The sequence below is a fragment of the Pempheris klunzingeri genome, chromosome 11, assembly GCF_042242105.1.
Source record: "Pempheris klunzingeri isolate RE-2024b chromosome 11, fPemKlu1.hap1, whole genome shotgun sequence".
In the NCBI taxonomy this organism is placed as follows: Eukaryota; Metazoa; Chordata; class Actinopteri; order Acropomatiformes; family Pempheridae; genus Pempheris; species Pempheris klunzingeri.
Genome location: NC_092022.1, coordinates 4,433,442 through 4,450,045, shown reverse-complemented (window position 1 = coordinate 4,450,045; position 16,604 = coordinate 4,433,442). Strand labels below are relative to the sequence as shown.

At 43.3% G+C, this 16,604-nt stretch overlaps 1 protein-coding gene across 1 annotated transcript in view; it reads left to right on the top strand.

Moving 5' to 3' along the window:
- prex1 (phosphatidylinositol-3,4,5-trisphosphate-dependent Rac exchange factor 1) overlaps positions 1-16,604 on the top strand; it is a 76,804-nt gene that overhangs the window by 13,276 nt on the left and 46,924 nt on the right. Inside the window, exons 2-6 of the mRNA XM_070839159.1 lie at positions 3,703-3,768; positions 4,026-4,148; positions 10,120-10,224; positions 13,744-13,845; positions 14,065-14,226. Coding sequence (XP_070695260.1) covers positions 3,703-3,768; positions 4,026-4,148; positions 10,120-10,224; positions 13,744-13,845; positions 14,065-14,226 — 558 coding nt within the window. The remainder of the gene's footprint in view (positions 1-3,702; positions 3,769-4,025; positions 4,149-10,119; positions 10,225-13,743; positions 13,846-14,064; positions 14,227-16,604) is intronic.

The following is a 16,604-nucleotide window of genomic DNA, read 5'->3' as shown; positions in this document are numbered from 1 at the left end:
ACAGCCTATTGCCCCTGTGGCAAGAGACCATCATGTGCTATATCACTGTTGTGCTCTGTGCAGCAGCTGAGCCCCTCTGTGCAGCCACTCTGACTCATTTATTATGAGTCCAAGGGTATCAAAAAATGAATTTGTGTCCCATGCGACCGACTATTATTAACACATTGATTGATGTCATCACTATTTTTGGGTATTAGAGAGTAAATAAGCATCTTATGCACTGAATCTGTTGTGAGCTGCTTAGGGAAATCTATACAGGAAAGGCTACAGTGTGTACACACAGCTTTTGTTTTTATCCAAGGAGATCTATGAGCTGTTTTTATAACGACCACAGTTTGCTTTAGGCCGCAGGCTTTCAAAACATAATCATCTCCTTCATCCTCATCACATTCGCACCTGTAGCTGAATCAGATTTTCAGACAACACCAGTAAGACAAATCTGTCCGTCTTTACCGACGTACACAGAGTTATAGTCATCCAACATTCATTTAATATGATTCACTAATGGCTCCCCCTCCACTTAACGTGATTATACACCGTGGGTTTACCGGCGATGGTGCGCTGATGTCAGAAGAGCAGCGGAAAGGTCACCGGAGAAAGAGATATGGAAGTAAACGGGGACCTTCAGCCGCATCCTGCTGCCACTCAGCATGTTGATTAAGAAGTAATGAGCTCCACAACTCGTGTCCAGTGGGTAGACTAGAGTTACAGTGTTTGTCATGACTACTGTTTGTTTTTCATGAGTGGTTTCTTTTTTTCCAATAACAACTGGCTTACCTACTCACTGCGAAAAGTCTCTTTCAATATGCATCTCATATCTTAATGTCACAGCGAGGTATTGTCCTCTCAATGCAAATGATGCATGACTTGTAATATGCTGGAGGTTAGCAGACGGTGCAACAACAACTTGTTTTATCCAATCCGGGGTTGAAAATATTCACACTACCAAAATTCTAAAGCCAAATGTGGACATGTTAACAAAAGTCACGTGGAATTAGTCGCTCAGCTTGCCTGTGAGTGTCGGTAACTCGTCATCGTTGCCAAGTTACAGATTTAGGATGTGGAGGAAGTCAAAACAAATCAGATTCCACTGTCAGTAATACTTCTGCTAAGTTTTACTGACTTGTATGTTCTCTTGGCATGAAGTTACTTTGACTGGTGGTCATTACTGCTGATGAAAGATCTGAATATGAAAATCAGTCCAGAACCGCAGTTTCCCCAATTATGATGCTTGGCTTTCCAGACACAATGAACTGCTGTCCATCAGATGTCAACATCCGTCCAATTATACCCATAATGCCTTCTTTTGGGGCAATTTCCTGTCGTTGATTCTGATCACGCTCTCAAAATATTACAGTCCAGACTAAAGATCCTGACTCTGAGTAAACTCAGGCGTGCTTGGCGTGCATGCCCAGTTTATGCTCCATGCTGTCATCTACTCTGGCTCTGCTGAGGCCAGAGTCCCAGTCGTGATCGTGGACAGAGAAAGCCTCCAGTTTTCTCTCCAAATAAACCTGTGTGCTTTGTGATGGAACAATGAAGACAGCCAATACATCCCTGGGTGAGAATGGCCATGTTGGAGCGAGACCTGGACTGAAAGGATCTCTTTGTTGCTCCCTCCTCCATCCTCCCTGCTGATCCCCCTGTCACCACATCTGTGTGGCACATTTTGTTTGAGGACTGAATCCTGCCTGAGCGGTAGCCGCCTAAGATGAATAAGGAAGGACTCCAAACTCTGGATGCTTGAGTTTTACCTCACCCTCTGTTCCACCATTGTCCCTTTCCCTTTTTTGTTTACATCCTTTGCCCCCTTTGCTCTCTGCTGCACCCACCCCGCCCTCACCCTGCCCTCCACCGTCTGAAAGCGACTGAGGAAAAGCCTAGTTTCCTGCCTCTTCTTGTCTTCTCTGCCAGGGAGCAATCTCTCACATGAGTGACTCCTCCACTGTGGACACGGTACAAGTTGCCATATGGGAGATTTAATTAGTGTACGCCTCGAGCACAATCAGCTCCCTCCCAAAACCAGTCAAGAACATGACGACTACTGCTTTCCTTTAATAATGGTCTTAATTAGCAAGGTCGCAGCTCACTGCTGAGGACCTTTGCTTTCTATTTTGGTACAACCTACGCAAAAGCTAGTAAAGGGAGAGATGAAGACAATCCTCTCATCACGTTTGGTCTCGGAGGAAATGATATGATTGCTGCCTGACTGCCTGGTTGGCTGAGCTCTATCTTTAGAGCAAATGTGTGATTACAACTGTCAGTCTTTAATTATACGCAAGTGACTTTCTGTAAGTAACACATGTAGTACGCTGATGTTATGTGCGACTTCATAGCCCATAGAGGGATTTTCTGTAAAGGGTTGGTTCACCCAAATCACAAAAACGTGATTTTCTTACTTAATGAGCCTTGTAAACATTTGGGGTTTCTCTGGATAATCCACAAAACACAGTGCCAAAGGTTTTTGTAAGGACGGTTTCTTTTCCAACTAAATGTATTTGGACTGGATATTGAATCTTAGTGCTTTCTGAGTACCGACTAAAAATGTAGTATCAAATACCTGAACTAGAACCATTGGCCCTTTTAACATGAGTGTGCAGGCAGTATTTGTACAGAACATTGTTTCGCCATTGTATCTTCTAAGTGGCAGGTATGAGTCAGCTTAAAGGCCAGATCAACAGACGTACCCTCCAGTAATACTTAGATTTTCACAATCATTGTACATTCATCCCTGAACCCAGTATTTTTTTTCCCTTTATAACACCCGTCATCCACGTGGCATGCTATCAATTTTCAGACTTGAGGCGGTGAAATGAAGTCAGACACAACAGCAGGAGCCCGCCAGATGAATGAGGCTACATTAGTGGAGTTTTATTTGCTGGCTTGGGGATTCATATCTCCTCTACCCCTTTCTTTTCAAGACAGTATTGGCGTCTGGCGATTAGAGGCAGACAATGAGACAGGTTAAGCCTGTCAGACAAAGACTGATAGACGGAGAATTGGGGAAGAGAGAATTAAAGACACTGTTTGCAGATTCACTTCCCCTCAGTCTTTCTTTTCTGAGTCTTTCTGATTGGCAGCATGTATACACACACACACACACACACATAAAGACAAAACTGCACACACAAGCAAAGCTCAGCTTGACATGAGCCTATTATGGTTGTCTTCGGTGAAGTGGTGTGTATAGACGCTGCAACAATGAAGCAGTTATTTTTTGCAGATGTCTTACGGCTGAATGCTCAGGTGCATTAGCTTCCACTAGAGAAGATACAGTGAGCTTTAAGTGTCACAAAATGGTGAAAAGTGGAAAGTTCTGTGTTCACGAAGGGATAGTGAAACATCTGTGACATGTCTATGTGTGACACCAGTATGTGAGGCTACATGTGACTCTGTTTCTCAAAGGCTTGTGTGTGTTTACGCTCATGCACACTGACAGAATCTGTATCTACCGTGTGTGTGTGTGTGTGTCTGTTTCTGCAAAAAGCTCATATACACGCTCATTTTAAACTAAGCGGCAGAGGGAACCTGGACTTCCACTTTCAGATCACTTTTATGGGCACATCTTGTTTTATCTTATTGACACAAACACTCTTGTGATGTTCAAAATTCACCCTGTGCACATTGTAAATGCCTTATCAATAGAAGAGCACAGTACTTTTTTCTTTTTTTGAAACCTCTTTGTTTCTGTTTCCTCTTCAGGCATTTTTGCACAGAATCAGACAAACTGCAGATGACCAACAGTGCCTCTCACCTGAACATGTCAAGGTACGAGTGGGTTTTAAATACCTTTTTTTGTGCAGCTAAAAGATTAAACATACAAGATGGAAAATAGAAAGTTTTTTTTTTTGACATTGTGATGCTTGTATATTGTATTTATTCATGACTTTGCCTTGTTTCCCCACATCTCCACCCATCTGTTGGTCACTTCCTCACTCTTCTCCCTCTCTTCCTTTCACCCTGCTTCTTTATCTCTTCCTTCCTCTGCACCCCCCTCCCTTTTTACATCATCCCCTTGTTTGTAGATTCTGTTTTCAAATATTGAGGACATCCTGGAGTTGCACAAAGAGGTGTTGTCTGCAGTGGAGGCCAGTCTGCAGCCCGAACCCCAGCCCCAGAATGCACTGGGACACGTGTTCCTCCAGTTTGTGAGTGCTTGACACAAAAACGCACATAAAACAGTAGACAGTCACGAGCATGTAGAAGCACATGAGCACGCATGCGTGGGAGAATTCCACTTCCATGCAAAAACACACACAAACTCTTTTCATGGGCTAACCTTAACCACAGATGAAGGGAAAGCGTGCAAAGCCTGCTGTGAAAATACCCCTTAATTCTCTCTCTCTCACATAAGGCACCCCTCCCATCTTCTGGGCTCCCCCCTCACACACACACACACACACACACACACACACACACACACACACACACACACACACACGCACACGCACACGCACACACTACTTTCACCCCTTTTCCTTTCCTCCTTTTCCAAACAGTCCTGCATCCTGTTAGGCAAAAGAGTCTCTTCCCTCCATCCATCCATCCACATCAGTCTGCGCAAGTTGCCATGTCTGCCATCTCCTTCTTTTGCCCCTCCATCCCTCCATCCAAAGATTCCTCTCTGCTCTGCAGCCCCTCACCCCCTCCACTCCCCTCCCCTCTGTTTGAACTTGTTTGGCCCCAGGGAACAAACAAAGAAGGGTCTGTGTCTGGGGAGGAAGAGATGGTGTGTCACTCAGCGAGGGGACAATGCTTGTGCTGGTAGCACTCTCTCTCCCTCTCTCTCTCTCTCTCTCTCTCTCACTCTCACTCTCTCCCTATCTCTCTCTCTCTCTCTGTTTGTCTCTCTCTGATAAATTATCTTCAATTCGCTTTCACTGAGGCACAGAAGACCTCAGCTTGGTATTCCAGCTTGCTCCATCAGCCTACAGGTCAGAGCTGCAGGACGGTATTAGATTCGAATGTTCGTTTCTCAAACAGAAAAAAGAAAAATCTCCTTGTTAAAGAAGCAATAAACCCACAAGTTTCTGCCCCTTGCTTTTTTTTTTTTTTTATCTCAGTTTCAATCTAATATTAGAGCCAGAAATGTGTGGATCTTTGGCTCTACTAAGATTAACTTAACCACTGACATCATTTCTGCCTTCAGTGCAGCCTTTGCAATGTCTATAAAGCTAAAAATCCAAATAATCCATGCACTACCTGCTTGTGGCATGAATGAAACTTAATTGCATCTGTGGATAGCTACTGAATTGGCTCATCAAAATGTACCGTCACATGTGTGAGGCGTAATTCAGTCTGTCAGGCCAAGTGTCAGGGTGGAGAATTGATTAAAGGAGCCCAGCCTGTTTTTTTTTTTTCCATCACTCTGTGGTCTGACTGGGAGATGTAGAGTTCAAACTGGGTGAGTAATAGGAAAACTGCAGGTGCTTGGATTCTGAGCTGAACTGATACGTTCATAATTTCAGTTTACTCCCATAACAGGAAATAAAACCGCTGTGACTCAAACCAATGTTTGGATATCAATTTCAGCAAAACTCAAATGTCACGACAGCATTGCTATAATGCATTTGAATAATATTTAGTCCAGCTGATTACTAGGACTAATCCTAAAGAAATTACAATGATACATTTGAAAAACATTTGCATTTTAATAAAGTTAAGTGATGAGAAAGTAGATGAGAAACTGTTTTAAAATGTATTGTCAGGCAACACGTGTAACATATTCCACTCTCTCTCTCTTAGAGCTAAATTAAACCATAGTAGCCTTCGCTTGAATGATTGATTGACTGATTGATAATTGATTGATTTCACATTATTGTCAGAATATCACTCTGGGTTGTGTCTCACATTCCCAGGTGTTCAGTGTACACATAAAGGCGTACAAGACGCAATACAATTACATTCCCAACCCACCAAGTTGGAACAATAAATTAAATAAACTGAGACAGCAAAAATCAATTCCACGTGTATGGATGATCTGCTGTGTAACATTTGTTAGTGTGTGGGCAGACGTTACAGATTTTCTGCACATCAACCAAATGCTGTAGGTTCCCATGACAACACAAAGCTACAGTTAGCTCTGCTGTAACTCAGTAAGGTTGAAACCTCCGTTAGCCTGTGGCCTCGGCACTAAATTGTGCGCGCAATGTCATCCAACCTGAGTCGCTTTGCATCATCCGATCGACTCCTGTGATCTGCCTTTATAGAGACCACAGATCAAACTATTTTGAGCTAATGTCAGCTGATAATAATCATTGGCTGGTTGATTGGAGCAGCCTTACCAACAATAGATTAATTGTAAGTGTTGTCTGTGTAGTCGAAGCCTGATATAGCTCATTTCTTTGCGCCATAGATCTCCATTGTAGGAATTGTTTGGCCATTAAATAAATGTAAAAGCGACATGCAGAGAACAAATGAATTCATGACATATAGAATATATGTGCTTGCAGGTATGTTGTTGTTTTTTACCATTGGATGGACTTGGGCTACCTGTTAGCAGCCAGGCTGCTGAAGCGTTTAATGCTCAGACATCAAGTATGCATAGCATTTCTTTTTCACTCTCGTCCTTCACTTTGATCTTGTTGATGTACATGACATGTTTGTGTGTATTCCTGTTGAAGTATCGAACTTTCTACTCACACCACTTTTGTTAGTGCCTGTGGCAACTTAAATAATATAGAATATGCAAATACAGTACATTAATAAACACCTAAACATGTCCATATATGCTCTTACAAATACAGCATAGAGTGTTATAAAGCATTTATCAACTGTTCTTTAGCTACTTATGAATGCTATGAATGGGGACTTAGGGGGAGTTAAGTGTTGCCCACCATATCCATTACTGTTCCCTCTTCAACCCACGACCTTTGTCACCTTTAACACTGACACCTCTCAGCCAATCGGTTGCCCCCGTCTGGCGCCCTCCAGCCGGAGCCCTTGACCTCCACCAGAGGTCAACACCATGACTGGGATTTGATTAACCTCTTGAATTGTTCCAAAAAGACTGCCTGCCACTCACAGTTAGGGAAGAAAAATGGGAAGATTCATTGCTATTCAAAGTCAGATGTTGCCAAGATGGCCTGGGAGGCTGCAGATGTAAAAAATAAAGTGAACCAGTCTTTGATTTTTTTAATTAAAATAACTGCAGTTGCAACTTGACTCTCCTCAAGCTGCACACAGATGCTTCTTCGTCAGTACTGATGCACTTATTTTGCAGTTCAACCAAATAATATTTTTCTCATTAACTGAAGGCAAACATTTGGAAAGAGTCATTTTCCACGCACAGACGCACGGCCCTCATCTCAGGGTCGGGGCATGCATGAGATTATTCAAACTCTGCAAAGGTGAAAAAGTGACTCGTGTTAGAGGAGAAATCGGAGGCATCAATATTTGCCCTATTTCTGGGAGTGTATACACGAGCACCGTGCAAGAAGCAACAGTCATGTCATTATGCACTTTCTGAACTACACCCATTATGCGTTGCTCTATGTGATTCTTCAGCGTCTGATACTACCCTCTCATCTAGCCTCCGGAATAACATTCCAATGACGAAGAATTCAAATAAAGACTTGTGTTTATCAAAGGGACAACCCAAGTCTTTGAGCTATTCTGGGTACAACTGACGTCTTTCAGTCTTTTAGAGTAATCCTGATGTGTAAAGTCGACTCTGTGGTTCACATTTTGGCCCTGGTAAGACATTTAGGTGTGCTTGAATTGACTATGTAGGTGTTGTTACCTGAAAAGGGAAAAATACCTTGGAGTGGGCTTTGGCTGTAAATGTATCTGCAAAAAAACAGAATGCTGTTTCACATTCAGCTTCAAGAGTGCCACCACATCCAGGAGTATGCAAGTGTAAGCTGATACACAGGGGCTACATTCACATGTCCCTGAAAACTCCCCTAATAATCAGTCTGCTGGAGTATTCTGTTCATGACTTGGTCCATGTGTGAACTACAGCTTAACACGAAACCTCCATGAGTTGTTTTTGATCGTCTGACGCTATCTGGGATACTGACACATGGTATGTAAAGTTGCTACCAGTCCTTGGTGGTTAAATCATTTACTTTTACTCCAAATTTCATGAATAGCAAAGTATCAGAGAGTGTTAAAGTTTCTTAGTCTCCCCAGAGTAAGACTTTTACAGGACCATGTTGTTGTTTCTCCTTGTTTTAACCCAACAAATTACGTCCAATTTACATTTCCGTCAGCTGCTTTATGAAGCATACCAAGCACACCAAGTTTGCTAATGTGTTTCCCAACAAAACAACGTTGCAAAGCAGCTGCAAGATTCACACTGACATTGTATCAGAAGGCGTGCACATATTTGATATTTGGTACATTTGGCCAGCCGGCAGAGTTTGTTGCCAGATGACAGGGCGTTGGGCTCTGGGACTGCTGAGCCAACAGACTGGCCTCACTTACATAAATGCGGAAGCCTGCGTTTTTACGACAAGGTGCTCTTGTGAGTGGTAAAGTCCATGTAAATATTACCTTACTGTTAAATATACCATACCTGATTTACTGTAGATGCCAGAGACATTCAGAAACATCAGTATAGTCCTTTATCCATATTCTGTGCACACTTTTAGAATATGTTGCCAGACTGTTACGAATAATTAACTTTTACATATAAACATGAACAAATAGACTAAAGTGAGGAAGGCACATTTAGAAGAGTCTCCTCTGCTCTCCTCCTCTTGCTGAGTAGTGTACGAACTCAGTTTGACAATATCAGGGGTTCAAGCCATATGCTGGCCCAGCTGTTGCACCCAGTGTTGCTTTGGACTAGAATTCCCTGCCAAACGCAGCTCTGGGTGTGTTATGGTTCCTGCCTGCCTGTGTGGTTAAAAACTGCCCACTGTTTATGTTGTGCTGCTCACTTTTGTTACACATCTACAAAAGATTTGCTCCAGCTCCCCCTGGTCAGGAGACTGGGCCTGAGCAGAGACACAGGGTTCTATAATAAGAGCAGTTAGCTTTGTTTGGCTCCTTCTGTCACCACTGCTGGGCTACCACGTAAAACACACTCATGCACACATGCAGTAGGCAGTGACATACTGTATGCACATTCGTGTGTGTTTGTGAGTGGGAATAAAACCCACACACGTCATTTTGCACTTCTGTGCCTGCACAGGATGCCGACTTGGTTACCATTTGTATCTGATACAGTGACATTGTGGATGTCATAGGCGCTATCGACCTCTGCAGCCTGTTGGGTCTCAATATTGCCTTTTCCTTTGTAGTATTGTGGCCCAGCCAGCTGTAGATGCACAGCCTCTGGGCAGTAGCATTTCACTTAAGGTTGAAAGCGCTGCCCGAGCACCTGCAGTTTTGGATTTCACTTACTAGGCTGTTTCAAATGACAGTTTCAGTTTCTAGAACTCAAGCTTAGGCCCCACCATGCTCATGGTTTCACATCCCAATTACTGTAGCATAGTTAACACACAATAGGCTTTAATAAGCTTTAGGCTGTGAATTCAGCTGCAGCTGTGATACTGTGTATACATTGTTGTTCCCAGTATGCTGCATGAATAATGTATTTCAATCTACAGTATATTCACTTGCCCAGGTGTCCTGTTACGTATTGTGAAAGAAGCTAAATGGCAGCTTGACAAAAGAGTCTGTACCAATGCTGGGGTTGTTTTCTCTTGTTGCACGGTGTGATGCTATCACCTAGAAAAAAAGAGGAAGTTTTGTATGATTTTTTTTTTTCCAATATGATGTAGACTTCTTCATAAAAGAGAAGTGTGAGAAATATGTTGATTAATGCCAGTACAAAATGATTCAAAAACCTTCCAAGTCAGTCAATAACCTGTCAGTAGTTTTATTTAATCGTTGTTGCAGTTACACCTTACAATGAGAGCCTGCTGCAAATGCTGATGCTATTATCACTATTATCACTAATGCTAAACACTGGCAGCTATTGAGGTACATTTATCCAACTGAATCTCATTCAACTGTACTAACTTGTACCTTCTCCCCAGTTTCTATTCTGCACTGTCAGTCTTCCTCCTGTCTCAGTAGATTCCCCAAGGCTGCCAACTGGCTGGTAAAATATAGCATCAAGTCCCTGGTTTGCAATCCTGACCGTTGTTTTTTTCTCCCGTTTTGCAGAGGGAGAGTTTCTCCGTGTACGGTGAGTACTGCAGTAACCATGAGAAGGCTTTGCGACTTCTCATGGAGCTAAACAAGATCCCCAACATCCGGACCTTCCTGCTGGTAAGTCAGCACAGCTCCTTGCTTATTTTGCTTTTTCTTTGCATTGCTTATCCACTCCTCGGGTCATCAAATCTCTCTTCTGCATTTTTATAGACTTCCTTCCTCCTCCAACTATCACTCATTGTAATTATGTATAAAAAAATCTCCATGTTGTCATTAATTGAAGTCACATGAGTCTTATGCATCCTTTCCTATATGTGTCATTAGACTCGTTTGTCCACATAACCCTCTCACCCATTTGCCTTCCTGATATCTTTACTACCGTCTTCCTTTTGCCCTGCATTTCTTTCCTCCTGTGAGTCTCCACTTGCTTATTTCTTTTTCTGTCATCTATCCGCCTCCCTTTTCCTTCCATCATATCACCTCCATTTCCATATGAACACTTGAATAAAGAGCAGAAAGCATAACAAGGTCAGAGGGTTCTTCCTGCCCGGACAGGATGCAACCATCATCAAGGTCACTTTTGTGTCGCTCTTGTAGTGTTTCCGCTGCCAGCTGTTTCTGTGCTTTGACACCCAAACTTTTGAGCCCTGGACAATGAACTCGCAATGGCTCGTGGGGCCCCAACCAATGAAATCATCTGCAGAATCTGGGCCAGCCAGCTGTGGAGTGTTGGCAGTTTTTTTTTTTGAGCTTGGCCAAGAGATCTGAGGCCCCGCGTTTGTTGCTGCCTGATGGTTTGCTTCCATGGTATTATTCTGACCCACAGGGCTGGAAACAGTGGGATCAGAATGTTGTGCTGTGTGCTTTGGCTTTTTGTTTCTCCTGGCGCAGACATGCAGTGGTTAATTGGTTGGATCTTTTGTGACATCGATGCTTCCAAAATAAAATCACAGCGCAACATCTGGTTATGTATTAAAGAAGATTTCTGACCTGCTCAGTTTAATCTCAAATATTGGACCGGCTCTGGTGCTTTGTGTAGCAACCCTGAGCAAAACAGAGACAAGATAGATTCACTTCACATTTTCAATTTAAGAAAGGTTGACTAAAAATGTGAGTCTTTTATAGAATTGCAGAGGATACAGTATGATGGGTTTTACATTTTTTGAAGCACTGACCATTGCGAATCGCTGCCATAATAGTTAATGGAAGTGTAATATGCATTGCCATTGGCGGCTGTGTTTAATTCCACTGGAATTATTTTTTTTTTTTGGATTAAACTGTTTTAATTCTAATTCGTTCACACAATGAAGAGGGAGCCTCTAAAACTGTATGTGGAAAGGGAGTGTTAATTGCGTTGGAAGAGGAGAGAGAAGTGGATTGAAAGCAAAAGGAGGTCACAGTGAAGAGCAGAGGGAGTTCTGGCTTCAGGCTTGCAGATTACAAATAAGCAGAACATGAGAGGAAAGAAGAAAAGAAAGTCGGGTGGAATTAGATAGAAATGGGCATGTAGGGGAGAAACACATTAGAAAAATGCAGAAGCCCAAAGTTCTGCATTCATGATCAGTTGCATTTTTGTTGTTCATTTTTCCATCGAAAATACTGCAGAAGCGCCCGACTCCACCCCCCCCCACACCCACTCACCGTCCTCTCCTGCTCTGTGTGGAGTTGAAAGGCATTGCCATATGATTATAATGCTGCGAACTGATCTCCTGCCTTCTCTCCCACTGGAGAACACTCAAGTGGTTTATCTGCATGGCTGCTTTTGATCTTTCATCCCATCCCATGAGCTCATTGCATACTGACAGGCTGCGTTCCTATAAAATACAAGGAGCAGAGAAACTATGGCTGTAACTATAAGCCCCCCCCCACCTCTTCCTCCTCCTTCTGGAGAAAAGCACTCCTTTCAATTGGTTCTGGGGGGCAATTTCTTGAAGTCCAAATCTTCAGGGGAATGAGAAGGCATTTTAGGAGCTTCACAGTGATCCCTTTGTTGAAAAGGCGTGGAAAGTGTGGAGGGTTTTTCAGTGGCACCGTGAAAGAAAAAGGGTGGACTAACAGACTTAGTTATGTTTCTAAACAAACCATCTTTAAAATGATTTAGAAATGCTTTTTGTTTCATTCTCCTGACTGTCTCCTTTCCTGTTAGAGATCAACATGCCCTATGCATTCATGTGAATTAAAATGCTAAAAAAAAAAAACAGGCGAGCAAATGCATTAATCTGTATATATGTATAAATACACCTGTGTCAACCTTAATCTCAAAATGTGGCCGAAACAGACCAGAACATGCTATTGCCAGTAACTAATTTGACACCATAGACTTGCTGAAATAAAACTTTGGTGACAGGATGTGAGCATTAGCGGTAAAGCACAGAGGTCACAGAGCTCATTTAACAATGTAATTAAATGAATAAATAGAATAGTGGTAAGTAATAGCAGCACGTATGTATAGTGATGCTAATGGAAATGGTAGAAAAATGGTTGAAAATAAATAAGCGTGGATTTCTAAAACATGAGACATTGACCTACATGCATGACATTTTTTTCAGGAGATTAAATACACAAATGTCATTTCAGTGGCAGCAGAACATTTGCTCCTCTCTCACTATGAAGAGCATGTCTTCGTCTGCATGAGGGTTTAAATAACTAAGTAGACATATGGAAACATCGAAGGCTTCGCTCCCAAACAAACTGAGACAGATTATTCTACTGCACCTGGACCTGTTATAGATCTACTGCCGGTGCAACAGACTGTGACTGAATGGAAACGACAACAATAGTCAATTACTCTGCTTATTGCTGAAGTAACACAATAGTCATGAAACAGCAATGGAAACTGCACATGTGCTAAAATGGGTTTTCAGACAGGTGCTGTCTTGGTTATTAAACATTTTTAAAAGTCTGACAAGTATGAAAAATTTAAATGGACTCTTCTCTGTAACTGAATCAAGAAATATTTGAGAGGGTGGGTACAGTTTAACATTGGGGGGGGGGGGGGGCTTTCCAGACACCACTGATCTGCACCGGCCACATGCCACATTTATCATTCGAGTCAACACCATGGGGTTGTAGCGTGCATCAGTTCGGGCCCTGCTCACGATGATGTGGCACATGCATACACATTCTTTTATTCGTGTGTTATCTAATGAGAGTCCACGAGGCACCGGCCCCATTACCATAGTCTTTAAGGGGTGAAGCTGCACTCTTCACCAATAATAAGTCCAAGAGGTCCTTCAGCCAGTTATGTTTACTACAGCAGTCTGGTTTATTGATTTTCCAGTTCCTAAATATTGGCCTGTTTATGCAGAGAAAAGCCAGTGCTGCAATACGTTGCGTAGTTCTGGCAAATATTTTTTCCCCTCTCTGTTTCCCAATCCACATACAACAGGACATTGAGGAATATGAACATTCATTATCACGTAAAAGGAAGTAAAAAGGTTTTCCAGACCCAGAAAACATTTTTATCTGGATAAAATGTCAGCACTTTCTCTGGCTAACATGAAAAAAACTTCTCCAGACAGTATTCCTCTTTTATCTTTCTGTCTGGTTATACACCTAACCCTTTTGTTTTTGAAATATTTGATGTGCCACGTGTGCAGTAGTGTTCAGTATTGTTTGTCTGCGTTTCTTCTTCAGCACTGTATGCTACTTGGAGGGAAGAAAAGCACAGATATTCCCCTTGAGGGCTACCTTCTCACCCCCATTCAGAGGATCTGCAAGTACCCTCTGCTGCTGAAGGTACTGTTAAACCGCTGCACTACTGTCTGCATGCCGACATCAAGCAATAACACTAGATTTGTTTTTTATTGTCACAGCCCTCTCAGACACACGATAGCTAATACTAGAAACCTAATTACATGCATATGATGATTTTTTTTTTTTTGTAATGTGCTTGCCTCTGGAAATTGTACAGCTTATCTTTAAAAACTCAGCCCACCTCCTCCTTTCCCACCCTAGGAGCTGCTGAAGCGGACCCCTAAGAAGCACGCTGACTATCCAGCAGTGGAAGAGGCTCTGCAGGCCATGAAGGCTGTCTGCTCCAACATCAATGAGACCAAGAGGCAGATGGAAAAACTGGAGGCTCTGGAACAGCTGCAGTCCCACATTGAGGGCTGGGAGGTGAGAGCAAAACAGACAGAGTGAAGGGAACGGGAACGTGAAAGGGTCGGGGAGAAGAGTGGAGAGAGTAATCAGGAGGAGACTTGAATGTCACAAAAAGGTAAATTAAAAGAAAATAGCTATTGCTAGCGTGAGAGCTGAAACATTGAGAGCTGAAAGATGGTAACGTAATGTTTAAAGGTAGTGCTGTGACATTTAGAGGGTAGAAATCGAAGGAGAGGAAACGCAATTGCAACACAATTATGATTCATACAGGGTGTCTGCCAAAGGAATAAACAAACGTCCTGTAACACAACTACGGCAGGAATAGCCAGACTCAGTTTAGAAACACCCCGACCACCTCGGCCTCCATCTATCTCAAGAGTTAGGCCCTGCTGAATCCAAATCACTGCTCTGAGCACAGGGGCCACGGATGGGGCTTGGGAGCCGAGTGAAGGGTCCAGTGCATTTTTCACGCCTCCCTCACCCACCACAACAGAGGCCTTGTCTTAGCAGGCACCAATGGGACAATCCACCCACACAGGGTGCCAAGGGGGATGCCAACGGGCACACTGCCCAATCAGAGGAGACCTAGGAAGCAGAGCTCTGGTCTCACATGCACTGGGAGGGTTATATGAGGACCTTTGGAGGGGGGGAAAGGAAGAAAATTGAGGGATGGGACCAGAGAGTGGGGCCCACTGGGACATCCCACTATCTGCTTGCCAAAACAGACCCCTTTTCTCCCTTTCCCCCAGAATAGTGTCATAATTCGTCCCCGATGATGAGGATGATGGTCTACCACCACAACAAGAAACAAGAAATGATTATTTGACTTGTTAATATTGACAGTAAAGCACCATACAGAGTATTTTCTGGCCCTCTTGTGATAAATACTCAAACTGTGTGTTACTTGCTGTTCCTGCCTCTTGCCATTGAACATGAATGATTATTAAACTGTTACTAGTCATTCAGCAGATCACGTCCATTAGATTACTACCAAAAGTTCAGTTTTACTTAAAAAACAGATGCATATCTGATACATATGGGGGAAAACCTCAGACTGTACCTTTTGCTGTCTTCCTCTAAACTTAGTAGACGCTCTGAAAGGCACTTCACCCCGACCCCCCCCCCCCCCCTCTCAAGGAGCCTTCAACCTTATAGCATTAGTCTCGCTCTTCTTTCCCCTCTCCAGCCACTCTCCTGGCTAATCACCTCCAGCCCTAATGGAAGAGGACGCCAGCAGTGCAGAATCAGGCCCAGCCACATTACAGCTGACACACACACACACACACACACACACACACACACACACACACACACACACACAGCGCCACCATGCAGCCTTACACTTTCATGCTTACACGTACATCATAAATGCAGGAAAGCGCACACACACAACAAGACATGCGTGGATGTGCCCTGATAGGTACAAGCGTGCCCTCTGAATTCTCACACACTCCCACACACTCGTGCCCACCCCCCACCTCAGCTTAGAGCAGTTAGCGTGAGGCCGAATCGATTGTCTGAAACGCGATCCCCTCCCCAGACCCCGCCGGCATGCAATCTAGGTAAAGCTCAGTGAATCATCTTTCTTTCTACGAACTCTGGAGCAATGAACATCCATCATAAATATATACTCATGGGAATCAATTATGGACGCTTGAGAGTGGGTGTGGCCAGCGGGGGGGGGGGGTTTCCACCAGTCTCTGGTGGACCCATGTCAGAAACATCAAAGACAACAGTGAAGTCCAAATCTGATGTGTATATGTGTGCCTGTGGGGATGTGGTGGTGGTGGTGGGGGGGGGGTACTTCACAAGCCAAAGGGGGGAGGTTGTCCTAAGTCCACACATGGGTGTATTTAGTTCCAGTTGATTTGGAGTGGAATGATCCGTTTAACAATGAGTAATGAGATGTCTTTTAACTCGGCTATTTTATTTTATGTCTTAGTAGCCCTGTCTGGAAAGCTGTGGTGTGCAGCACGCTGGCCTGCTCATGGACACTAGGAAGCCATCCAGGTTAAATTAAACCCTTTTATTAATTAACCTGGTCGGTTGAATTTTGACAGTAGGAAACGGTTCCATCTGTCATTCACAACTGGGGCAGGAACACGAGAGCGCGAGGTTGCTCGCGCGTGTTTCTTTGAAAGGGGTTTCTGTTCTCTATTTGGAAATGTGAAAACACTGAAAATGATTTTCTGAAACTAATGATGCCTAAACAGTGTTTGGTCCTGAAGTTCAGCTACTTTCAGCTCAGGAAAAGCCTAATTAGACACCATGCTGTGGTCAATCAAAGAGGCATTTTATTTTTTTTTACAGTTGCAGATTAAAGTCAACAACCTCATTAACAAAGACTGATGGACCATTTAGATGCATTTCAGTAGTACATTTGAAATGAGAAA